The sequence below is a fragment of the Xyrauchen texanus genome, chromosome 7 (genome assembly GCF_025860055.1).
Source record: "Xyrauchen texanus isolate HMW12.3.18 chromosome 7, RBS_HiC_50CHRs, whole genome shotgun sequence".
NCBI classification, from domain to species: Eukaryota; Metazoa; Chordata; class Actinopteri; order Cypriniformes; family Catostomidae; genus Xyrauchen; species Xyrauchen texanus.
In genome coordinates, this window is record NC_068282.1 from 4,917,908 (window position 1) to 4,943,594 (window position 25,687).

The following is a 25,687-nucleotide window of genomic DNA, read 5'->3' on the forward strand; positions in this document are numbered from 1 at the left end:
AGTTCGGTCATTTGTTTGTTTTGGTCATTGCTTAGTTTTGTTGTAATTTCATTTGTTTGAAACCTTTTTTCTCTCATTGACTGATTGTTTGCTCTTCACTTTGTTCTTTCATTGTGTTTCCTTTTGTTTTGTTCATTCTTTCCTTCTCTTTTTCTTTTGTTTTTTGTTGGATCTTCAGTTTGTTTTTAGTTCTTTTTTAAGTCTAATTTAATTTGTTATGTAGTTTACTTTTGTGTGTTTGTCCAAATGTTTTTTTTTTACTTTGTTTTTATGTCTTTCTTTCACTCTATCTTTCTTTCTTTCTTTCTTTCTTTCTTTCTTTCTTTCTTTCCAAAGCGTTCCTCTCCTTATAGATCATGTGTGTTTGTGACTCTTTTTTTAAGTTTCATTATACTATTCATATCCTAATGGTTCATTAGCTCTGATTCTGGTCAAATGTCCTCGAATGTTCTCTTCTCCGCCTTCTTGGAGTTCATTAATTCCTTGTTTTGTGCATATTCTTTGCAATTGTCGTTCAATTTTTATTTCCTGTTTTTGGTTGTTCATCTCTGTTCGATTGACTTGATTTTCCTTCTTTTGAGAAAAACAATATTTTTATTCAAACAGTCATTGAATAAAATATTGTCTGTGACCCCCTTCCTCCCCTTTACCCATTCCCCCCTGTTTCTTTTCTGCTGTCTCCTCCTCAGACGGATCGGACTTCAAGGGCAAGTATACTCCATATTGGTCCACCACCTTTGTACTCTACTTCCCTCCTCGTACCCTTGTCCTGATCTCCTCACTGACTCCCACGTCCACCTGTTCCAGCCTGCTTGCCTCCTCTGTCCCTCCTGCCCGCCTTGCCTTCAAGACCTTCCTCTTCCTATCTCTCCTACTTCTCCTCACTCACCCACCCTCTTGCTGCTGCACACACCCACATATTTCTTTCTCTTTTCTAACACTATCTCTCTCTATTTCTCTCACTCAGTCTTGGCTTATACAGCAATTTTATGGTCCCTTCTGAAGAAAAATGTCAAATGTTCTTTGTCTCGCTGTCAAAACATATTTCTAATCCCTGTGTCCATTACATTATGGAATATTCTCTCTCATCTGTCTCTCATCCTCTCTTCCACAGTGACAGTGTTAAATCTTTAGGTTTCTCAAATTGGTGCATTTATTGTCCCTATCGTAGAATTGGTTTGTTTATCACAGCCAGGTAAAGTCCCATGTTAAAACCAACTGTATTTTTATAGATGCAGGTTTTAGTTTGAAAGTATCCCTTACCTAATGTAAACCACAGTGGAAGTATGATGTTATAGTGATGTTAATGGTCTTTATTGAGAAGTTACAGTATAATTGCACCTTGAGCATAGCATACTGTTGTCTGTTTAGAAGTTCTGAATTGCTTGTAAACGTTAAGCTAATTGTAGCTGACTTGTTCCAATACAGTTGGGTAGCAATCTTAAAGTAATAGTTCATATATAGTCAATATTTCTTATCCTCATGTTGTTCCAACCCTGTATGAATTTCTTTCTTACAATGAGATTATGGGCTCTATTTCCGTGAGTGCGCAAAGCGCAGCGCACGTGTTATAGCTTAGTACATTTTTGTGAGATTGCTAATTCTAAGGTAAATTTTTGTGCCAGCTGTGTGTATATATATATATATATATATATATATATATATATATATATATATACTGACAATCTGACTTTAGATGCCTCTTCACTGCTGTGTTTAGGGATCCTGTGGAAATTCTGTGGAAAAGGGGGTGGAGCTTAGATTCACGAGCTGCTCTGGCTAAGGAGCATGCTTCAGGCATGCGATTTGTGAAATAGTTGTCACACTTTGCTTGTAAGCATTGAGGAATAAATTCTGATTGGATAAATCTTTTAGTTTTTTGCTATTCGTTTGTAGATTAATTTGGAGTGGAATGCGATTGCAAAATACATCAATGAGGTCAATGAGAATGAAAGAGAAATTGCCACTGATTAAAATAGGGCCCATTATGTTTACAGGTCTTTTCCATACAGTGAAAGTGAATGGAAATTGAATATAAAATATATTAGTTGTTGGAGCTCGACAGCCCCAATTTCATTGAATGGAAAAGTCAACATTCTTCAAAACATCTCATTTTGTGTTTCATGGAAGAAAACTATTCAAAAACAGGTTTTTATTGACATGAAAGTGAGTAAATGGGTTAATTATCCCCGTAAACTTGAAGCTGACTGAGCAGAAATGTAGCTTTCTTTTAATTCCGATATTTGAAAATGAGAGAAAAAAAATATATTTGAGACTATGAGCTTGTCTTTAGATTCACTTAGGTTGTCTCTAAAACTTTGATCAAAGTTATTTATTTAGAAAGTGCAGGAATGGGCTGGTTAATTGCTGATGAAGTTGTTACAGCTAGATGGCCTCCTTTAGGTCCTCTCCAGTTGTCTTGGTGATGGAGCGCTTGGTAGTGCCCGGATTGTTTGTTTGTCTTCCTCCTCTTACCTCCCTGTGTTCTCATCAGCTTGACCCCTCTGTCCCATCTATCACCCCACAGACTGCCACGCGGAAACTCCACATCTTCAAAAATCTTGGCCTGAAAGTGCAAGGCATTGTGGGGGGAAAACTACCTGGGCACAACAGTGGTTTATGTTTTAGTGTAGATAACCTATATGTATATAATCACAAATGTACTAACATAATTTTTAAGCTATATATACTCTGGGTTTGTCATGTGTACACAATTATTTGTTAGAATAACTTCAGGCTAGTTTTAGGATAACGTTTAATTGTTTGATTTAACTGTGTTGCCCTCTCTCTTGCCCCTCACAATGCAGGGCACTTTCTCTGATTGTGTCCATCAGAGTCGCTCCGTGGTGCCAGTCTGAGGGGCGATCACCTCCATCAGGACCCCTACCTCACCCACTCCCGGCTAAATAGTTGGCCACGTTGATGCCGGTTTAAAAAGAAAGCAACACACCACACTCTTTGTGGATATCATGTCTGAGAACTCACTTTAACTCACTTTGTATCCAGAGTGTAAAGTCAGTTCTCCGACTTTTCAAAGAACACAATTTGAACAATATTTGTGTTGGGGATTATTTTGATGTTTTTAAAGTGCAAACAAAAGGCTCAAAGTGTCTGCTTTCCAAACTAATTTGTTATTCCAACCAATTCAATCCCATAAATGGCACCATACTGGCTAACGCTGGTATTCCCCCATGATTTCCTCAGTGTTGCTATGGTAACGTCCCCACTGCGATCCCACAACTTTTGAAGAGCAGCTGCTGTTAATTTCTTTCTCAGAAGCCTTCCTGTGTTCCCCGCTCGCCCCGAATAATCTTGCCCATTTCTGTTGCAGATTTTGAGTCTCTCCTGCCAAACACATTTGAATCAGAGGGACATGTGTTCATTGCCCCCAGGTAGCTTTGTGTGACTTGTATGACCATGTCACGCTGCATACGTCCATTTTTAACTTCCTTTTCAACATACAGTAGCCACTGTAGTCTTTATCCACTGTGTGTGTTGTACGTAACTTGTCTTTCCATTTTAATCCAAGTTGTGTGTTTATTTATTATGTTTTGTCTGTCGAGACTTCACCGTCGCTACCCGAAGGAATGAAAAATCACAAATGAGGTCAATTTAATACATCAGTTGTTTTTACTTAGACTGCATTAATATCAAATGATCTCCAAATGGAGACTTTCTCAACATGAATCTAAACTGACCCTTTTTATCTATTTTAAATGCACGTTCCTGGTCTTTTTGTGCCTAATTCCTCATTGCACATTATTTCTAAGAGAAAAAAAAATGTGTCCTCATAGTATTTAATCAGAATGTAACTTCGTCTGATGTCATCAAGGCCTCATATTTTTCAATCCCTCCCCACCACAATTTACACGATCATAATAAATTCATCGTAGATAAAATCAGGTGCCACCCTACATTTTTTCTCATTTAGCTCGAAAATAAATCACATCGTCTAAGTAAAGTTGCAAAGGTTCAAGCACCGATTCATGTCGACTAAAGTCTCCAGTAATCTCACATTTGCATTCTCTAGAGATTCAAACGAGATATCAACAGTGCCTCAAACTGTGCTCAGATTTTCCAAGTCACCAAAGTCTGCAATCAAAAGTCAGATATTTCATTATGAACTCAAACATTTCTCATCAAATTCCACCAAAACCAAATGAATGCTATCCACGTTCATTTTTATATTGCTGTACTCTTATTGTATGTCAACAATTGTCTCATTTGTCTGTTTGTATTTCTCCTGAGGAATTTTCAGAGAAACATCTGAGACTAAGTTGATATTTAAACGAAACATACTGATGAATCCATTAAGTTGATATGTACATTTTTGGCAAATACAAATACGATTTTTCTCTGGGTACTTACTGTGTTTGTTAGTATTACCTCATTGTCTTCTGCTCTCATGGAATTGTATCTTCTGACACGTATTTTGACCTTCAGTACATTTTCCTCATGTCCTATCATCATCCCATTCCACGTTCTCCTCGTTTCCTTACATGTGTCATCAGTGTCAATGGGAAAGGTTGAATTTGACTTGCATTTATGAAGCTAAAAAAGATAATCTTTCTCTCTGTGTTCGTCCCATTACAGTTTAAAGCCTACACTCTGCAAAAAATCCTTGTTTTCTAACATCTAGACATCTTTAAAACAAGATATATTTAACTGAGAAACATTGTATATTTTGTAATGCATTTATATGAGGTTTTGTTTACTTTTTATATTGTTTTGTGAGGTTTACACATAAAACAAATGAATAAATCTGTCCATAGATCAAAATACTGTAAGTTAGCTTCTCGTGTAAATTTATCTTGTTTGGGGGTTGTTTACAAGTCAAAATATTTTCATCAAGAACAGGATTTTTTGCAGTGCAATTATGTTTTATATATGTTCATATATATGTGTGATGTTTTGTGTGTGTTGAAGTTATATGCTTAAATATCGTCATATAGTAGTATAGCCAGTAATACTGGTACAGTATGATTTTGCAAGCTGAAACATTGGTCAAGGCAATGATTGCACCTAGTGTAAAAGCTACTGCTGTTTGTTTCATTTAAACTTTCTGTGATCAAAGTCTGTGCCAGATAGAGTTATTTACAGTATGCCAGTGTGGAATAACGCGTTTTCCTCAGGGAATACTGCAAAGAACTGGAGCTGTCCAACAACAACACAGAGTTCCTGCTTAACTTCATCGCTCTGATGGAGAAAGTCACACCTGACTCCAAACAATGTGAGTCTTTCAAATATCACAAATGTCAGTACGTATGTCACTTCTTCTGGTATTTACAAAGGAATCACATGCACAAAACGATTAAGGCTCTCTTAAAATAATTGTTCACGAAAAAAGAAGCCTCCAAATAGGACAAACAAGTACAGTAAAAGTAGTCCTTTGTACTTGTGCGCTACATTCCAAGTCTTCTGAAGTCATTCGATAGCTTTGTGTAAGTAAACTATTTAGAGCAAAAATCGAGGTTACAGTGAGGCACTTAAAATAGAAGTGAATGGGGCCAGTATATAATCGTTAAAATACAAAGTATAGCCACAAGACGTAAATGTTATACATGTTCAAATTTGTCATCATACCACACAGGTGACAATTTCCTGTTGCATAATCTGATCTTGGACACGGGCATCATCAGGCAGCTGGTTGATAAAGTCTGGAAGAACAAAGATCTTAACACGTATGTTGACATTCAAAAACGAATTATTTGATTGCAGATTCACTTAGGACGATGCAAAAACGCACCTGAATAACAGATAGTAGGAAATTACTGAGTGTGTTTGTGTGTTGTGATTGATTGTTCAGGTATGGCTTTTTGGCTGTCTTTGCGGCCACAGATGGAGGCGTCACTCGAGTGTTCCCAAATAAGTAAGTCTAATTCTTTCTGTATCTGTGTCACTGTCGTATTTGAAAGGGCTGCCGAGGTAAAGTTTGTGTGTAAATCATCAGGGCTGCAGAGACATGGGAGGAAGATCCAGAACCATTTAACGCAGGTTATTACCGTCGCAGTCTGGACAACAAGGGATATATCTTCAGAGCGCCTTATCGCACTGGTGAGTGAGTTTTTACAACCTAGAGATGATTGACAATATATTGCCAAAGATTTGGCTGGCCATATAAAATTACGTTTTACATCGTGCATTAAACATTTTGAACTATGATTGGAAAAAAATACACAATTTTAAGCCATTTTAGAGCAAATATATAAATACTGACATATTGAATAGGAACAAAAGTCTGAAAAACAGTGGGGTATAACATTGAGATAAAAACACAAATATCAGAATATTGGACTTGGATCTGTTCTATTATACATAAGTATATTTCGGAAATATTACACTTTTACTATACCTGCTAACAGTGGCGGCCTGTGCATTATAAATGTAGGCCTTCAGTGTGATCCATGTCATTAAGAAAACACAGTTTTACAAAGAATAAGACACCCAGTGGCTACGGACATCATACCTTATGTCGCAGCCAACTAATAATACCAATTGTCATTTTAAAAACACCTACAATGAATGTTCAAGCCAGCCTAAATTACACTTACAGTAGAGTCTTTTACACTTACAGTTTTGTAGAAAACTCCTGATGTTGCTATAACAATGTATAAAACACTTACCAATTTACTTGAAGTGAAAATTAGCCCTCCTTTCCTCTTTAATAAATTTAGCAATCATATGGTCATGCAGAACATATCATGGGTTTTTAAATCCGTAAGGATCTCTTTCTCAATGGCGATAGCAGAAGTGATGACTGCCGATTCATCAGACAGCTTGATCTAGCAATCTTTGCTTTTGAATTATGTACATCACATAAAGTATGATTGTGTCACTCAAGGCCAGACAGAAGGCCTCTACAGGGACATATCCTTAAGATCACACCCACCAAGAAAAATGAATCAGTCTTATTAGCTGATAAATTTGACAGTCTGACTTTAAATGCCTATTCACTTGCACTGTTGAGGAATTCTGCAGAAATCCCAAAGGCTTAACAGGGTGAGGCTCAGACACATGAGTTTTTTCGGCATGCCTTTCGGAAGTGGAATTATTTTTTTTTTAATTAAATTAATATAAGCAATACATAGATCTGTTTTTAAAGCTGCTTTGTTCTTGTCCTGCTGTAGTTAATGATGACATACTGAACCCAGAGAACGACACCATCGGGATACTGGTTAGCACAGCAGTTGATATTACCATTGGATCCAGAAACCTCAAACCTGCAGGTTAAACTAAATAACTTTTTACTTGCAGGAGTGAATTGTTGAAATAAAATATAGAGTTTGTGTAATGTATTTTATGTTTAAAGTATTGTTCAAATACATGTATTAACAATAACATATAGAGGTCATAAAGATAGTGTGGCCAGAGAAAGGTTGTAAACAGTAAATCTATTACGTCAAAATGCCACTTTATCTCAGTTTCTGTGATTTTACTGTGTAAATGTAAGGGTTTAGGAAACACCGGAAGGTTCCTGTTTCAAATTGTCTTTGTATCTTACACTCTGTCTGATAGTTGTGGGTGTAAAACTTGATCTAGAAGCTTGGACGGACAAATTCAAGATACTGGCAAGCAACCACACTGAAAGCAACCGACAGAGCTCTCAAACGGTAAAATGCACACTCACGCAAACACTTATAATTCTCTAAGTATAACACTGGTGACTTCCACACCTGGACTCGCAAGTTCAATTCCAAGGCGTGCTAAATGACTCCAGTCAGGCTTCCTAAGCAACCAATTGGCCCGGTTGCTAGGGTGGTAGAGTTACATTGGGTTAACCCCTCGTGGTCGCTATAATGTGGTTCTCGCTCTCGGTGGGGTGTGCGGTGTGTTGTGCGTGGAGAATAGCGTGATGCCTCCTCAAACGCTAGGTCTCCACAGTATCGCGCTCAACAAGCCAAGTGACAAGATGCGTGGATTGACTGTCTCAGATGCGGAGGCAACTGAGATTTGTCCTCCGCCACCCGGATTGAGGTGAGTGACTACGCCACCACAAGGACTTAGAGCACACTGGGAATTGGGCATTCCAAATTTGGGAGAAAAGGGGAGAAAATCCACACACAAAAAAAAAATCTAATCCACATGTTTTGGTTTCTCTCTTTCAGTGTGGACCAACCAGTGGCTGTGAGATGGACTGTGAAGCGAACAGTGATGTAAGTCTGCTTCTGTTTCTTCTAATTTATTGATTTTGGCTAGGGTTTCTTGCTGTAAGCTGTAACCAAGCAAAGAGATCAAAATAAATATTGTCAGAATGCAGTCATGTGTTCAATTAAAGCTTTTCATCTGGCTTTGCAGGACTTGCTGTGCTATCTGATAGATGATGGAGGTTTCCTCATCATGTCCAATCAGAAAGACCACTGGAATAAGGTTAGGAAGAACAAAGGAAAACAGTCAAGTAAAAAGCTATACTTGCACATATTTTTCTTTACTCTTTGGTCATCCTCCTCCATCTGCAGATTGGTACGTTCTTCAGCGAGGTGGACCCCGCCCTTTTTTACGCCCTGTACAACAACTCCCTCTTCAAGCGCAAGCAGTCTTATGACTACCAGTCAGTGTGTGATCCTGTAACCAGCAGCAACACTGGGGCCGCCCCACGAGGAGTGTTTGTGGTGAGGATAGATGAATGGATGGAAGAATTTTTGGATGGATGTTTGGATGTATTTTTGATGGATGCATGGATTGTTAGACTATGTTGAGCCGGCCAAAACAATGGCTGGATGGACGGCTGAATTTTTGGATGGATGGATGGATTTATTTTTGATGGATAGATTTTTGATGGATGGATGCATTTTTGATGGATGGATGGATGGATGGATGGATGGATGGATGGATGGATGATGGGATGTATTTTTGGATGGCAAAGATTTGGGGATGGATACATAGCTAGTTGGATTAATTTTTGAAACATGAATTTTTGGATGATGGGATAGATTATTAGATGGGATGGATGGATGAAATTTGGATGGGTGGATTTTTTTATGGATGGATGGATTGATAGATAGTTGGATACATTTTTGAAAGGATGCATTGTTGGATTGAATGGATTTATGGATTGATTATCGGATGGATGGATGAAATTTGGATGGATCAATGTATTTTTGGATGGATGGATTGTTGGATGGGATGAATTATTTAATGAATGGATGGATGGAAGAATTTTGGATGGATGGGTTTTTGGATGGATTTGTGATTGATGGATTGATTGATTTTTGGATGAATGGATGGATGTATAAATGGATGGATGGATGGATTGCTTTTTTGACTTAATGTTGTGGGTTAGTTGAGTGAGTGAGCCGAAACAATGGCTGGATGGATCTTTGAAAGGATGCAATGTCAAGGATAAAGTTTGATTATAATAAATGTTTAGCTATTATATCATTCTTCTTTCTCTCTCTCAGCCTACTATTGCTGAGGTGTTAAATGTTGCATGGTGGACGTCAGCAGCTGCCTGGTGAGCTAAATACTTACACATGTACACTCATACACAACGTGAATAAATGTCATATGCAAAGTACTGCAAAAGTTTTAGGCAGTTGTGAAAGATGTTGCATAGTGAGGATTTCTTCAAATATATTGACATAAACATTTTCATTTATCACTTCATGTCATTCAAAGTCCAGTAAACATTAAAAAAAGCTAAATCAATATTTGGTGTGACCACCTTTACATTTAAAACCGCACCAATTCTCCTAGATACACCTGGACACAATTTTTCTTGGTTGTTGGCAGATAGTTTGTTTTAAGCTTCTTGGAGAATTCGCCACTGTTCTTCTATCTATTTTGGCTGTCTCAATTGCGTCTGTCTCTTCATGTAATCTCTGACTGACACGATGTTCAGTGAGGGGCTTTGTGGGGGCCATGACATCTATTGCAGGGCTCCCTGTTCTTCTGTTCTAATGTTTTCTACTTACAAAAGTAATGTTTGGGATTCTAACATTTATATTTCCTACTGACACACTAAAGCTGAAAATATAACTAACCATCTTAAGACAAATGTTTTTGTGAAACATCTTATGTGCCTAAGACCTTTCCACAGTAATGTACATTTCTCAATTATGTGGTAATATTGTAAATGTTTATACTGTATACCATAAATTCACAAACACAGGAGTTATGTTGCCATTTGGAATTATTTGGTTTGTTTAATTATGTTGTTGCAACCTGTAGGTCACTGCTTCACCAAATGCTGTATGGATTTGCCTATCATAGCTGGTTCATGACAGGTTTGTGTGAAAACATATATGCATTGTAAAGGGTCATCGTTTCAGTGAAGCAATATGAGATCAAATCTAATATGTGTGTTTGTGTGTAGATGAGGTAGATGCTGAGGGATTTGACTTCAAAGAGATGAGCTGTGTGATGGTACAGACACAGTTCTACTTCAGTAACATCAGCAGCTCTTACAACATACTGCAGGACTGTGACAACTGCTCCAGGTCAGACACACTTCTAAGATACTGTTAAATCATATAAGACAGCTCTGGATAATGCACACCTAAACGATTCTTGTGTCTTGTAGGAGAAAAAATCAATTAACTGTCTCTATTCTTAAATGATTCTGGGTTGATCAACAATAAAATCAGAATCTGATTTTTCAGTTCATTTCAATTAACTATTGTACTGATGCTTCGTATAATTAAATGCTGTTTTTCTACATTAATGTGTCTGTTTTACAGATTAATTCATGCTAAGAGAATAAACAACACTAACCTGCTGTTTGTTGTGGCTGAAAGACTCTCCTGTAACACCTGTGAAATGGAGAAACTGTCTCAGATGGAGAAAGAATGTATCCTTATCCAGGGTTGAAAGTAACAGAATACATGTTACAGGAACACACATTTAAAATTATAAGTAACTGAATTCCACTACAGTTACAATTTAAATCATTGGTATTTCAAATACAGTTACATTCAAAAAGTATTTTGATTACCAAAGAGATTACTTTGCATTTTATTGTCATTTGTTTCATTTAATATTTATTCAATTTGTCATTTGTACATATAAATTATGTGATCCAAAGTGCATTTGAACAGCGGTGAAACACTTTCTTATGATGTGTTACATTCATATGAGCAGACAGAGAATTAAGTAAGTTCGGAGCAGAAGAAACAGGAAATAAACCTTGTGTAAATTGTTAGCTTTATGCTAAGCTAAAATGCTATTTCTAGCCATTTTACATGCATCAAGGTAATTCATGTTGGATCATCATTTTTTTTTTCTAGCAAGACATTTCATATTAGGTAAAAAATGTATTCCTGATAATTTTTTTGTTTTACTGTAAAAATATCTAAAAATCCTTAAAACAAGATACATTTGATTTCTCGAAATTTAACGAGTTTAATCTCGCATTATAATGACTTTAATCTCGATATTTAATGAGTTTATTCTCAAGATTGTATTTCGACTTTTTCTCGAAATTTGACGAGTTTAATCTACGCATTATAATGACTTTAATCTCGATATTTAATGAGTTTATTCTCAAGATTGTATTTGACTTTTTCTCGAAATTTAATTAAGTTTAATCTCGCATTATAATGACTTTAATCTCGATATTTAATGAGTTTATTCTCAAGATTGTATTTCGACTTTTTTCTCGAAATTTAACGAGTTTAATCTCGCATTATAATGACTTTAATCTCGATATTTAATGAGTTTATTCTCAAGATTGTATTTCGACTTTTTCTCGAAATTTAACGAGTTTAATCTCGCATTATAATGACTTTAATCTCGATATTTAATGAGTTTATTCTCAAGATTGTATTTCGACTTTTTTCTCGAAATTTAACGAGTTTAATCTCGCATTATAATGACTTTAATCTCGATATTTAATGAGTTTATTCACAAGATTGTATTTCGACTTTTTCTCGAAATTTAACGAGTTTAATCTCGCATTATAATGACTTTAATCTCGATATTTAATGAGTTTATTCTCAAGATTGTATTTCGACTTTTTCTCGAAATTTAACAAGTTTAATCTCGCATTATAATGACTTTAATCTCGATATTTAATGAGTTTATTCTCAAGATTGTATTTCGACTTTTTCTCGAAATTTAACGAGTTTAATCTCGCATTATAATGACTTCAATCTCGATATTTAATGAGTTTATTCTCAAGATTGTATTTCGACTTTTTCTCGAAATTTAACGAGTTTAATCTCGCATTATAATGACTTTAATCTCGATATTTAATGAGTTTATTCTCAAGATTGTATTTCGACTTTTTCTCGAAATTTAACGAGTTTAATCTCGCATTATAATGACTTTAATCTCGATATTTAATGAGTTTATTCTCAAGATTGTATTTCGACTTTTTCTCGAAATTTAACGAGTTTAATCTCGCATTATAATGACTTTAATCTCGATATTTAATGAGTTTATTCTCAAGATTGTATTTCGACTTTTTTCTCGAAATTTAACGAGTTTAATCTCGCATTATAATGACTTTAATCTCGATATTTAATGAGTTTATTCTCAAGATTGTATTTCGACTTTTTCTCGAAATTTAACGAGTTTAATCTCGCATTATAATGACTTTAATCTCGATATTTAATGAGTTTATTCTCAAGATTGTATTTCGACTTTTTCTCGAAATTTAACGAGTTTAATCTCGCATTATAATGACTTTAATCTCGATATTTAATGAGTTTATTCTCAAGATTGTATTTCGACTTTTTCTCGAAATTTAACGAGTTTAATCTCGCATTATAATGACTTTAATCTCGATATTTAATGAGTTTATTCTCAAGATTGTATTTCGACTTTTTCTCGAAATTTAACGAGTTTAATCTCGCATTATAATGACTTTAATCTCGATATTTAATGAGTTTATTCTCAAGATTGTATTTCGACTTTTTTCTCGAAATTTAACGAGTTTAATCTCGCATTATAATGACTTTAATCTCGATATTTAATGAGTTTATTCTCAAGATTGTATTTCGACTTTTTTCTCGAAATTTAACGAGTTTAATCTCGCATTATAATGACTTTAATCTCGAGATGGCTTTATTTTTTTTATTATTGCTTGGCCCTAATCCTCTTCTGTAGTTTTTATAGTCAAAACAAGTGAAAAAAATCTACCAGTGCTGAAGAAGTAATCCAAAGTATTTAGAATACATTACTGACCTTAAGTAATCTAATGGAATATGTTACAAATTACATTTTACAGCATGTATTCTGTAGTGGAATACATATAAAAAGTAACCCTCCCAACGCTGTCCTTATCCACTGTAAACTTTATGGATTTTCTTAGAAGTTTGTTGAAAAGATATTTCTTAACACCCTTCATTTCACAGACAAAGAAACAAATACATGCGAGACAATAGCCACAGCCCGGTATAGAAAAGGACCCACGACCTGTTTCGACTACAATGTTTTAGTACGTATACATGCACTCATACATCACAGAAACATTCCTTAATTTTTAAAACTTGAACCCATATCCCATTCTTTTCTGTCTCTTTTACAGGAGAACACTTCAGATTGTGGGCGGGGTCACTCGTTCCGTCCTTCCCTCCTCACTTTACTCCTCCTCCAGCTCCTCCTCCTGTCTGTTATGGCCCACCCCTCTGTTTAACTCCATCCTCCTCTCCTCGTCTCCCTCCTTCTCGTCTCCTTAATTCTGCATTTCTCCTTTATCTCCCTGTTGCTCTAGTCATAGTTAATACAAGGGACTTCCTTCTGCCCTTATATGGAAGCCCAAGTCGTACTGCTTCATCCACTTAGCTTCACAAGTTGTTGCTTAGTGACCGTTGCAAAACATTGATGTCTCCTGCCAATCAAGGGCATTTGTGGGAGGAGCTAAAAGTGTCTTTACGAAACAGGAAGCCACTAACGTACGGAAAGGAGACATGTTGGAAAACGACACAGACTGTTCCCTCACAAAACACCCGCCTTTGCGGCGGTAAGGGGTTAAGTTTCGCTTGACTCCACCTCTGAAGGTCAAAGGTCATCCTCATCTTCATCCATTACAGTAACCTGTGTCTACAGGGCTACAGGACATTCTGATGCCGTCTAGCTTGCGGTAATAAGAAAATAACAGAAAAAAATAAGAGCAGAACATGTGATTATCAAAAAATATCAGTAACAACGTGAGTATTAAAAACATACCTCCATATATTAGGATATTTAATGAGAAAGGGAAGATGATAGGTGTTATTTATTCAATTATCTTTTGTTTATTTAAGCACTATATCTACTTCTTGCCAAAATAAGACTAGTTGTGTGGTCAAATTTTTCAAGACAAATTAGGTGGTAGGAAAAACAAAAGTGGCTCACATGTGTGAATGAAGTACTCATGTTGAGATAAAAGCGGTATTATAACTCATATCACTCATAAGGGCTTCATATTTTTATTATTTCTTTTATTTTACTCCTCAGATCAGAATAGGTTTGAATTTTTCTTCAGCTCATGTGTTTGTCTGGTGAAAAGCTTAACACAAGGCAAACTACATGAACGCCTCCGTAAGTTAATAACTGCAGCTAATTTGTAAGAACGTGTTCGTTTTCAATCAATCAAGAAGGGATTTGGTAAGTGGAGAGAGATTGATGGATTAAAATGATATGTAATGATATCAGTTTGCAAACTCTAATTCTATTATATACATACAATTTTCCATAATCACAGATTGTACATTGCATGCAAACGAGCACTTCACAACACATTCTGATCGTTTGCGCCATTGTTTACAATGAAGGATTTGTCAGTGAATAGTAATGCGATGAAACCATGATTCTAGTTAATGTGATCACTATTGTACTGTAGAGCAGAGTAGTTTTATTTTTTATAATGCATAAGGCACAAAACATTTTCTACACAAGTATGCGAATGCAAATGCTTGAAATTAGGGCTGCACGATTATGACAGAAATCATAATTGTCAATTATTTCCCTTGCTATTCTAATTGCGATTCATTTTGATTGATATAATTAACATTATACTACACAACAGACATGTCTAGTTAGTTATAATGTTCAACATCTGCATAAAAACAAGTAAATAGAACATTTGAATGGGAGTAGGCCTAAATCAAAATGTTGTTATTGACAGTTTTCACGATTCGCTGTAATTAATTGTATTCGGGATTATTTATTTGAATTAATTGTGTAGACCTACTTCAAATACACAAGTTCGATGTCAGATGCCATTGTATTTTGAAATGCACCAGACACAATTCATTACAGAGTGGCAGTATGCGTTGTAATCTCAGTGTATCATGAGCATAAACCTCTTCTTTATGGCGGAGCAACAGTTTAGAAGAGAATCTTGCTGAGCAAGTTGGCTTAAGTAAGTCGACATGTTTATAGCTAGTTATGTGAATAATAACACATCCGTTTTAATGGCACAGATGTTAAAAGGGAACTCTTATCGCCCCCCCTTGAGTACTGAGATTAACGCCACAGTACAAGGGAACGTTCGTTACATTTGCATCCATTTTTGTGTACTTGCGTAGAGTATGTTTCAGACCTAAGAGATGTTTTAACCAGTTTTTAGTAGCTATCTGTTATCAAGATAACAATTTTTTGGTTTTGAAATGTTTGTAATGTGATGAAATTGCAGCAAAAATTCTTGTTTTGGCCGAGTTCTATATTATTCTCTTTTAGCTGTGCCCTGATGCACTTTTACGTTAGACAGCACTGATCATAGAGCACGATAATTATAGACACTCTATATAAGGTTACAGTAAGAGGGCCGTATAACCAACATAGGCTATGTTCGGAATGGAAAACTAGTGCACTGCATAGTATACACTGTATACTGCCAATTATTGTTTTAAATGGTATGTGAAACAGTACGCATTATTCAATGATAAACATTTGAAACCGTAGTATGCTACAATGTTGTCTCTTGCCCTCTTTATCTTGCATATTTAATGCTGTAAGTGGCGTCCAGTTATCATCTTGGACATTAAAATAGTTCATTTGCATTTTTTTTATCCAATTTTGTGTAAAAATAAAAAAAAATCTTAATTCTTGGTTGTCTGATAAGATTAGTCAAGGAGGAGGAAGAAAATAACAGGTTAATTCTTCAAACTGGAAATGGAAGATTAAGTTTTAGTTTTGGCTGATTTAATGGGTCATTTGGATAGTTCTTCATGCATGCACACATTATACAATACATACCGCAGAAATACTCTATTATTAAGCCAGTGTTTGCCATATCCTTTAGACCCCAATTGAGATTTATTGCGATCTATCCCTTATATTTGAGTCAATCTAAATCTAAATGTACACAAACCCTGATTAACTCATAAGAAGCACCTTATACATTTACAATGTCAGTAAATGAGCTCAGATCCTTATTTCCTGATCTTCAGTTGCTCTGCAAACATTTTATATTCACCCATCTCGATGGCCATCACCTTCAATATAAAGTAAAGCGTTAACAAAGACCATCATATATAGTGGAGCCGTCTTAAGCATTTGTAGGACCTTGTCACTTACACTATAAGGTTACTCAATGGTTCTTTGTAGCACTTTATGTTCAGCAAAGAGCCTTCTTATAAATAAAAAATGTTACGCAAATGAAAATTAAGTTCTGATGGATAGAAGTACAGGCTGTTCAATGGGTTGTACTGTAGCCTTGCACTTGCTGCTGATCGTTAAGTGGACAAAACATTGCAAAGACTCCAGAAAACATGGGTTGTAAACATGAGACGTGACCTAAAGACAGTATAAAACACACTGAATGCAATGTACTTGTTTTCATTTGCATCTAATTAGTGTCAAATATAGGGTTCTTGAGTTGGCTACAAGCTTCTTGATCTTGAGTTTCAGATCAGTCTGTTGATTCCTGGCTTCATAGAAGCACCAGATGGTTTTCTCAAGAACTAGAAGATTCAAACTTTCCCATATAAAACCCTTTTCTGATTCCAGAACCTTTCTTTTTTAAGAGTGTACTTTTGTGGGTGAAGTTCTTGTGACTGTGTATGGGTAAACTAGGTGTTAAGAGTTGCAAAACTGACCGCTCTACATCAGCTCAATGCATTTAAAGCTTCATAATGGAGGTGCTCTGGTTATAGAGTTACCTGCAGTAGATGTTTTTCGTCAGGTTTGTTTGAGGGAGTGAGTTTATATATGTGTTTGTAGGTTTACTAATGGTTGAGGAAATGAATCAATGTTTGCTGTTATGAAGTATTTGAAATAACTGTGAAAAATAGACAATTTTATGCGAAGTGCTTTTGAGAGTATCGTCATTGTTGGTGTTGCAGGAATAATAACACAAAAGTGTCAAACGAATGTTTCATATCTGTCTGTCGCAATGCAATCCGTGCTAAAACACTGCAATTAATGTTCACGTTCACCCAAAAATTCAATTTTGTCAATTTATTCACCCTCATTTAGTATAAAACTGATATGATCTTATTGCATGGAAAACAAAATCAGATGTTTTACAAAATTATCAAACTGCTCTTTTCCTTTTATCAAATATATATAGTTACCTGAGACCACCAAGCTTCAAAAAAAGCACCATATAAGGGTTTGGAACATCATAGGGGTGAGTAAATGATGACAGAATGTCATTTTTGGGTAATCTACTCCTTTATTGTTCTCATTGTTTTCTCACAAACAGATATCAAGATGTGTCATGTATTTTATAGACATTTTATTTGAGAGGTGAATGGTGCATGTTTGACACTGATGCTAGTGGACACATTTCTAACATCACTGTTTCCTGTCTGAAGTTTGTATATCAGCTTTGCACCACCTTCAGAACTAATTGATTTTAGAGGATATTTGATGTATATGCTTAATGTCAGGTTGAAAGTTGAGCTTAATTCAATGGACTGTACATACAGTATCACTTATATAAACTTGAATGCAATCCTTATCCTCACAATATCAACTATGACTCATATGTTTAAATGGCGTAACGCACATTCTGATGAATTTCTGAATCCTTCAACAATATAAAACACACGTTGTTCCTGAATTTATATTTGACAAAACTAATGACAAAAAAAACCATAAATAACTTCTTGTTTCAAAATATATGTGCACGGTCATGTGGTGTTGTACGAAGAAAAAAAAAAACTGAAGACCTTTATGGCAAAAACGGAAATGATGTGAGATGTGAGAAGTTAAAGAGATAGTTCACCCCAAAAATATAAATTATGTCATCATTTACTCAATCTCATGTCGTTCCAAACCAGAAAGTTTCTCTTTCTTTTTTTCTTTTTAATTTTAATTTGGAATGCCCAATTCTCAATGCACTCTAGGTCCTCGTGGTGGCGTAGTGACTCGCTCAATCCGGGTGCCGTAGGACGAATCTCAGTTGCCTCCGCGTCTGAGACCGTCAATCCGCGCATCTTATCACGCGGCTTGTTGAGCGCGTTACCGCGGAGACATAGCGCGTGTGGAGGCTTCGCGCTATTCTCCGCAGTATCCACGCACAACTCACCGCGCACCCCACCGAGAGCGAGAACCACATTATAGCGACCACGAGGAGGTTATCTCATGTGACTCTACCCTCCCTAGCAACCGGGCCAATTTGGTTGCTTGGGAGACCTGGCTGGAGTCAGAAAAAATGACTCTATTTCTTAAGTGAAACACAAATATATTATCAAAGTGAATGGGTACAAGGGCTGTCAATTGGCAAAAATGTGAAACAATAGTCCAAGCTTCAAAAACACAATTCGACAAGTTTGTATATACGAAAGCACAAAAGAAATGTTAAAGATACGGTGTTAGCAAAAAACTTTCAGTGACGACAAAGGAATAGTTCACCTAAAAATGAAGATTCTGTCATCATTTACTCACCCTTGTGCCATCCCAGATGTGTGTGACTTTCTTCTGTTGAACACAATAATTTTTTTGAAGAATATCTCAGCTCTGTAGGTCCATAAAAAGTTAATGGTAGCCAGATCTTTGAGGGTCCAAAATGCATATAAATGCAGCATAAAAATAATCCATTTGACTCCACAGTAGTTAACTCCAGGTCTTCAGAAGTGATAAGTGTGGGTGAGAGTCCTTTTTTCTTTACTATAAATCTCGACTTTCACATACTACTTAGTTTGTTTTTGGCAATTCGCATTCTTTGTGCATATCGCCACCTACTGGGCAGGGAAGAGATATTTATTTTAAAACAATTTTTCTTAAAATCTTCATCTGTGTTCTACATCAGAAAGAAAGTCATACACATTTGGAATGGTATGAGGGTGAGTAAATGATGAGAGAACTTACATTTTTTGGGTGAACTATCCCTTTAAATTTCAGCCTGTTCCTAAAATCTGTTTAGAACAATATGAAGGTGAGTAATTGACCAGAATTTTCATATTTGCATGGATTATTAATTTAATGTCGAAACTTATCTACTTTGTTTGTTTGTTTGCCTGATTATGAAAACAAACTGCAATTTTACTTCATATCTAGCAAAGAAAGTGCTTTAAAAGGTTATATAAAAACTTTGTCACACTTTTTATTTGTTTTAATTTTATTTCTTGAGGAAAGTGTATAATTGCCTCAATACTGGAACACTGTCGATGTACAGGAGCACGGAACACATTTTTGGCAAGACACCGCGATTAAATGGTCATGAATACGTCTGTCTTTTGTCACAATTCTAAATACCTTGTTTTTAAGTGGTCTGAAAGATTTGCTTTTGCCAAATAAAAAAAACAGAAAAAATAGTATTCATAAAGAAAAGCTAAAAAAGAGGAACCAGCTTGCACAAGGGGAGGGGTCTGCTCTATACCCCACCAACTGGGAGGAGTCATTCATTTAGACCCTCCCCCTCCAAAGCAACATCCTTGTAGGCGCATTTCCATCAGCGAGATATGTATGTGATTACGTAGTCTTTAGTCTGGTGCTCCGTGACAAATGTGTAAAAAAAAAAATATATATATATATAAAAAAAAAAGGAGAAACTGAATTCAACATGAGTGAGGTTTAACAATGTATTAACAATCCAAAAATAGAATCACAGTACTGCTGATAATATTCATGAGTGGAGGTCTGATATCATGGTGAGCGTATTTTTCTTTCGTTTGTTTAATGGATCGTGTGTTGGGGGCTCAGTGCCTTGTGTCTGGGTCTACGTTGCTCCATTTATTTCTTTTTTGTACAGACAACAAAAAAAAGACAAAGGGAACATTTGTAAAATATTGTGTCTGTGACTCCTTGTAAAATATTTTCAAATTGTTTATTACAGAGAATCAGTTATTAAATAATGTTCATATTTTTCACTTAATTGCATTTTGTAGTGTTTATTCTTCTGATATAATCAGGTCGTTTCAGCTGGACAAATAAACACAAACATATGATTCGTTAAGTCATTGGTCCCACTTTATCACACAAATGATCCATCTAAATGTACTACAGTCTTGTGGAATGTGTTGTCTGACTTTGCAAAGAAAAATCATTATAATGCAGATCTGTAATCAAATATGATGCTTTTTTTAGACTGCATAAACTGAATGTAAAGGAATTATATATTGCTTAATCCCACAAACAAAACTCTTTTTAAAGCCCTGTTGAACCCTAACATTGTCAAATGTATGTTAGCATGCAATTGTTGCTAAAAAAAAAACAATGATTTTAAATGCATGTTGCAATGTTTTTTTTTACCATGGGTTACTTGTTATTGTTCGGCTATTACTACAGAAATTAGACTTGAAACTATCAGTTTTCTAACTGAATTTATACACCTATCAGCAGTTGGTTAGTTTAGGATAATTAAATATGTAAATTAGAAGGCGTGGCCACATAATTTTGTATTATACTTTTCCATACTGAACATTGCCATTCTAATATGTATGATTTTATAAAACTTTAAGCCCTACATTATCTTTTTAATGCATTTACATTTGTCCCAACATTGCCACCTTACAAAGCAACTTACAATTAAATTATACACGTGTTGAATTAAAGTCCTTCTGGCTGCTTTAAATAAATTGGATTTAGCCCCATTCCTCCATTGGCTGTATAATAACTTTATATAATCAGCTATTTTTAAGTAGGACATTGATGTGTAGGCTACATCATACTGATCGTTATCGAAAGAATGTTTTCAATTTTATATTGCACATTTACATTTACATTTATGCATTTGGCAGACGCTTTTATCCCAAGCGACTTACAGAGCACTTATTACAGGACAATCCCCCTGTTAAGTGCCTTGCTCAAGGACACAATGGTGGTGGCAGTGGGGATCGAACCAGCGACCTTCTGGTTACCAGTGATGTGCTTTAGTCCACTACACCACCACCATTCTCTGGAATGTTAAAATCACGACAATGACTGCAAGGACGCCGGATCGTCAAGGTAACAAGGATGCCCCGCACCCTTCATTACCATCACTTTGTGATTAGGCAGCTGGCTCAGGTTGCTAAGCAACACTTCCCCAAGCTGAGTGTCCTGGTCTCCATAGACAATAAGTGTTGGTGTCTGAACAGGTACAAAAGGATGAACTTGCTATAAATACATTAATCAGAACTTTAAATAGAGTTACAGCTAAACAAGAAATTATCGTTTGATTTCAGAATGACATAAGAACCCCTCTGTGGTCTTAACGATCAAGTCTTCAAGGATCAAATGTACCCTTTTTCATGTTCAATTTCAAAAGCTTGTAATAAAGGCTCTGTTTGCTTGATCTCTCTATTTCTCTCATTTGTCTAGGTGCCACTAACACAAGAAAAGAAAAAGTTTGCTCTATCACCTACTTTAACAATATTATGAATGAAATGCAGGGGATGCACAACGCAGCCTATAAAATCTTGTGAACAACAAAAACACTTAAAAGTCTTGTAATAAAGACTTGCTTGATCTCCCAACTTTTCGTCTTGGATCATTACACTAGATGGCAGCAAACACTAGAAAGAAAAAATATTCTATCACTATCCATCACAACATGCAGATCTGACTTCACCCATAGACATCCAGTCATTTTTGGGAAGCCCCGCCCTTTCTCGATGATTTGATCAGTCATTTGAAAGCTAAGAACCACAGGTTTGCAATGATATGCATACGAATGAGTATAACATTTTATCATCAATAGTCAAGAATGTATACATAAAATGATTTGTTTATAATACTTTTTTTTTTTTTTTTGCTGAACTGCATTTTTTTCTGTACATTTGAGACATAACAGTGGATATTACTTACCCAGACAATCTGAGGGACAAGTAAAAATAGATCACTTATAGATAGAATTATTATAGATAATAATAATAAATAACTTTTGTAGAAAACAACCTGGAGGAAGAGCTGACATAGAGTTTGGGGCTTACAGAAGCAGTGATCGGAGCAGACATGAGGTTTTTATTAAATCACCTTTTTTTCACAATTTCACTAACATTTTTACCTTTTCTACAATTTTATGGTGAGGCTTTACAAGAAAGACTGGATATCTATGGGTGGAGTTGGAGCTCCCCCTGCCTTTCAGAACTGTATATTGTGATAGAGAAAAAACATTTCTAGTGTTTGCAGTCATCTAGTGGAATGATCTAAGACTAAAAGTTGGGAAATCGAGAAAACAGAGCCTTTATTACAAGCCTTTGATGTTTTTTATCAAGATGTTTGAAGCTGCATGAGGGCATCTAGTGATATAGAAAAACATTCAAGTGTTTGCTGGCAACTGGACAAACGATTTAAGACCAAACGTAGAGAGATAGAACAAACAGAGCATTTAATACAAGCTTTTGAAATTGAACATAAAAAAGGGGCAATTTAACAAAGTATGGACTTACAGTAGAGGTCAACAGAGCCAGTCTGGTTTGAACTGACAAAGTCTATGATAACTCAGATAACCGCTCTGTGCAATTGTGGTGAAAAGAATATCATCTAAGAATGCGATTCAGACACAATATAAGGCAGGTGGTTTTAATGTTGTGGCTGATCTGTGTGTATATATATATATATATATATATATAAATACAAAATAATGTGGATGTATTGAGTATATTTATATATCTCACAGTGTTGTCATCCAGTTGTATGGTTATGTACACAAGTGTATGTTTCTCACCTTATTCATGTTCCTGTACTGACAGGCTCATTGTATACACTCACCTGTATGCTGCTGTACTGTTCTGCTGAGATCATCTCAGTGCAGATAGGAGCTACAGGGATGTAGGCCTTGTCCTGTTCAGGGTGATGGCTTAGGAACGGCAGCGAGTACATGCCGCTGAGAGACGGGCTGAAGATCACCACAGGACCGGTCTGTAGTCCTTCACACACCTGCCTGAGGAACTCATCTGGAGCCGGCCAGGGTCTCCACAGCCTTTGACTGACCCAAACCTGAGTGAATCACAGAAACAGGCTGCTTTTAGACAGATGACAAATTAAATGTGTCTTCAGAATAAAGGCTATAATCAGGGGGTATCTGATTTCCCAAATCATAAACTTGTGCAAATGATGCTGTCCACACTTGGGTGTGAATAAGTGGTAAGTTTGCAGCAACATTTGCCTTATATATATACACACACACACTGATCAGCCACAACATTAAAACCACCTGCCTAATAGTCAAGATTCCTAAGCAACCAAATTGGCCCGGTTGCTAGGGATGGTAGAGTCACATGGGGTAACCTCCTCGTGGTCACTATAATGTGGTTCTCGCTCTCTGTGGGGCGTGTGGCGAGTTGTGTATGGATGCCGCAGAGAATAGCGTGAAGCCTCCACGCACGCTACGTCTCAACGGTAACGTGTTCAACAAGCCACGTGATAAGATGCACGGATTGACGGACTCAGACGCGGAGGCAACTGAGATTCTTCCTCCACCATCCAGATTGAGTCACTACACCACCACGAGGACTTTTAGAGTGCATTCCAAATTGGGTAGAAAATATATATATACACATATATATATTGTAATAATTAACATTTGAATTAAAATACTGTTGTATTGTTTTGGGGGGTAAAATGTCAGTTATTTATTTATTGATTTATTTTTAAACTAAATATATGTTGGTCAACAGGGGCTGTCTTGCTGGGAAAAAAATAAATCTAAAAGAAAAGAAATCTATAGGAAATATTTTTCTTTTTGTTTTGCAACGTTAAGCAGTTACCCATGTTTCCATTGATTATGGTACAAATAAGGGGGGAATGTCAACAAAGGCTTTAGGACATGTACAATGGATATACCACTTTTCTTTGAAATAATATTGACTATCATGTAAATACCAAGGTGCAGGTATATGGTATCAAAGTACAGGGGGTACCGTGGTATATGATCATTCATTACCAAGGTACAATGGTCATACCATGTTTTCGTACATGTAACATGGTATTTTCATGTGTTACAATCACTTAACCAGGTTACCAGCACAGTATTTGTTTGTAAGGGAGGGTAACAACAGCACACCTGGCAGGTCTATCGCCACAGCTCGGTGGCTCGCGGAAGCTACAGCCTCCAGGATCCCGATATCCCGCCAGTTCTGCGATGAGAACCGGATCCCGTGCAGCAGCACGTAGAGCAGAGTAAAGGAGCGACTGATCCCCGCAGAAATCCTCTCGAATCAAGCCTTCAGACATCTGAACCATGTGTGTAAAAACAGACAGACAGAGCAAAGTACCGGAAGACGTGCGTCAGTTTTTCACCAAACTTACTGGCCTCTAGTGGCGCTTTCAAGAATGACACCATTATAAATACTACACACCGTGACGTCACCGAACACTTTTATCCAACTTTTACGCTAATTATTATTACGAGACAGAGATAATAATTAAAAAATAGAATAAAAATAAAAAGTGAATAGAAAATATAAATACATACAAAAACTGCTAAATTAGACAAAATATATATATGTGTGTGTGTGTACAAATAAAAATCTGATATATACAGATGCAAGTAAATGTAATTGCAGAAGAGGTAGGATGAGTTGGATGAATATAAATAGACTAAACTGTGTACTGTACCTCATTATTGCTCATTAAGACACAGCACACCTCTTCACAGATCTTAAGTGCAGGTTGGGTTGCAGGAAGTGTTGATGTTTGTGTGTGTGGGGGGGGGGGGGTGTGAGACTGGGCTTTACAAATTTACAGTAGACCACATTCAGGTCATCAGTCAGTTGTTGATTCCCTACATTGTTGGGGGATGGTGTCCTGTAGTTAGTATTGTCTTTCAGGCCTCTCCACACCGATGCAGGGTCAATAGCTGAAAACTTGTTTTTCAGCTTATCAGAATAGCTTCTTTTAGCCACTCTGATTTCCTTTTTCAGTGTGTTTCTGGCCTGATTGTACAAGATTTTATCCCCACTTCTTTAAGGATTCTCTTTGGCCTGACGAATCTGCCAGAGTTCTGCTGTAAACCATGGTTTGTCATTGCTGTACAGGTGCATCTAAAAAATAATTGAATATCGAGGAAAAGTTTTTTTCCATAATTTAATTAAAAAAGTGGAATTTCATATATTCTAGATTCATTACACATCAAGTTAAATATTTGATTGATTGAAATATTTTGATGATTATAACTCGGGGCGGCTGTGGCTCAGGTGGTAGAGTGTTATGTCCTCTAATTGCAGGGTTGGTGGTTCAATTCCTGGCCCACACGACTCCACAGGCACTGAACCCCAAGTTGCTCCCGATGGCAGGCTAGCACCTTGCATGGCAGCTTTGCCGTCATTGGTGTGTGGGTGAATGAGACGCAGTGTAAAGTGCTTTGATTACCTCTAAGATCAAAAAGGTGTTATATAAGTGCAGACAACTTACAGCTCATTGAAATCAATAATCCAGTATCTCAAAATATTAG

General features: G+C 36.3%; 1 protein-coding gene and 1 pseudogene across 1 annotated transcript in view; one reads left to right on the forward strand and one right to left on the reverse strand.

Moving 5' to 3' along the window:
- LOC127646241 (voltage-dependent calcium channel subunit alpha-2/delta-2-like) overlaps window positions 1–20,337 on the forward strand; it is a 320,645-nt gene extending 300,308 nt beyond the window's left edge. Inside the window, exons 23-38 of the mRNA XM_052129737.1 lie at window positions 3,332–3,392; window positions 5,133–5,230; window positions 5,591–5,681; window positions 5,807–5,869; window positions 5,951–6,054; window positions 7,128–7,226; window positions 7,516–7,610; window positions 8,106–8,153; window positions 8,296–8,367; window positions 8,457–8,609; window positions 9,399–9,451; window positions 10,168–10,223; window positions 10,313–10,436; window positions 10,677–10,786; window positions 13,293–13,375; window positions 13,466–20,337. Coding sequence (XP_051985697.1) covers window positions 3,332–3,392; window positions 5,133–5,230; window positions 5,591–5,681; window positions 5,807–5,869; window positions 5,951–6,054; window positions 7,128–7,226; window positions 7,516–7,610; window positions 8,106–8,153; window positions 8,296–8,367; window positions 8,457–8,609; window positions 9,399–9,451; window positions 10,168–10,223; window positions 10,313–10,436; window positions 10,677–10,786; window positions 13,293–13,375; window positions 13,466–13,573 — 1,418 coding nt within the window. The 3' untranslated portion in view covers window positions 13,574–20,337. The remainder of the gene's footprint in view (window positions 1–3,331; window positions 3,393–5,132; window positions 5,231–5,590; window positions 5,682–5,806; window positions 5,870–5,950; window positions 6,055–7,127; window positions 7,227–7,515; window positions 7,611–8,105; window positions 8,154–8,295; window positions 8,368–8,456; window positions 8,610–9,398; window positions 9,452–10,167; window positions 10,224–10,312; window positions 10,437–10,676; window positions 10,787–13,292; window positions 13,376–13,465) is intronic.
- An 885-nt stretch (window positions 20,338–21,222) lies between these two features.
- On the reverse strand, window positions 21,223–24,577 carry LOC127646567 (putative protein-lysine deacylase ABHD14B; annotated as a pseudogene).
- Between the last annotated feature and the right edge of the window lie 1,110 nt (window positions 24,578–25,687).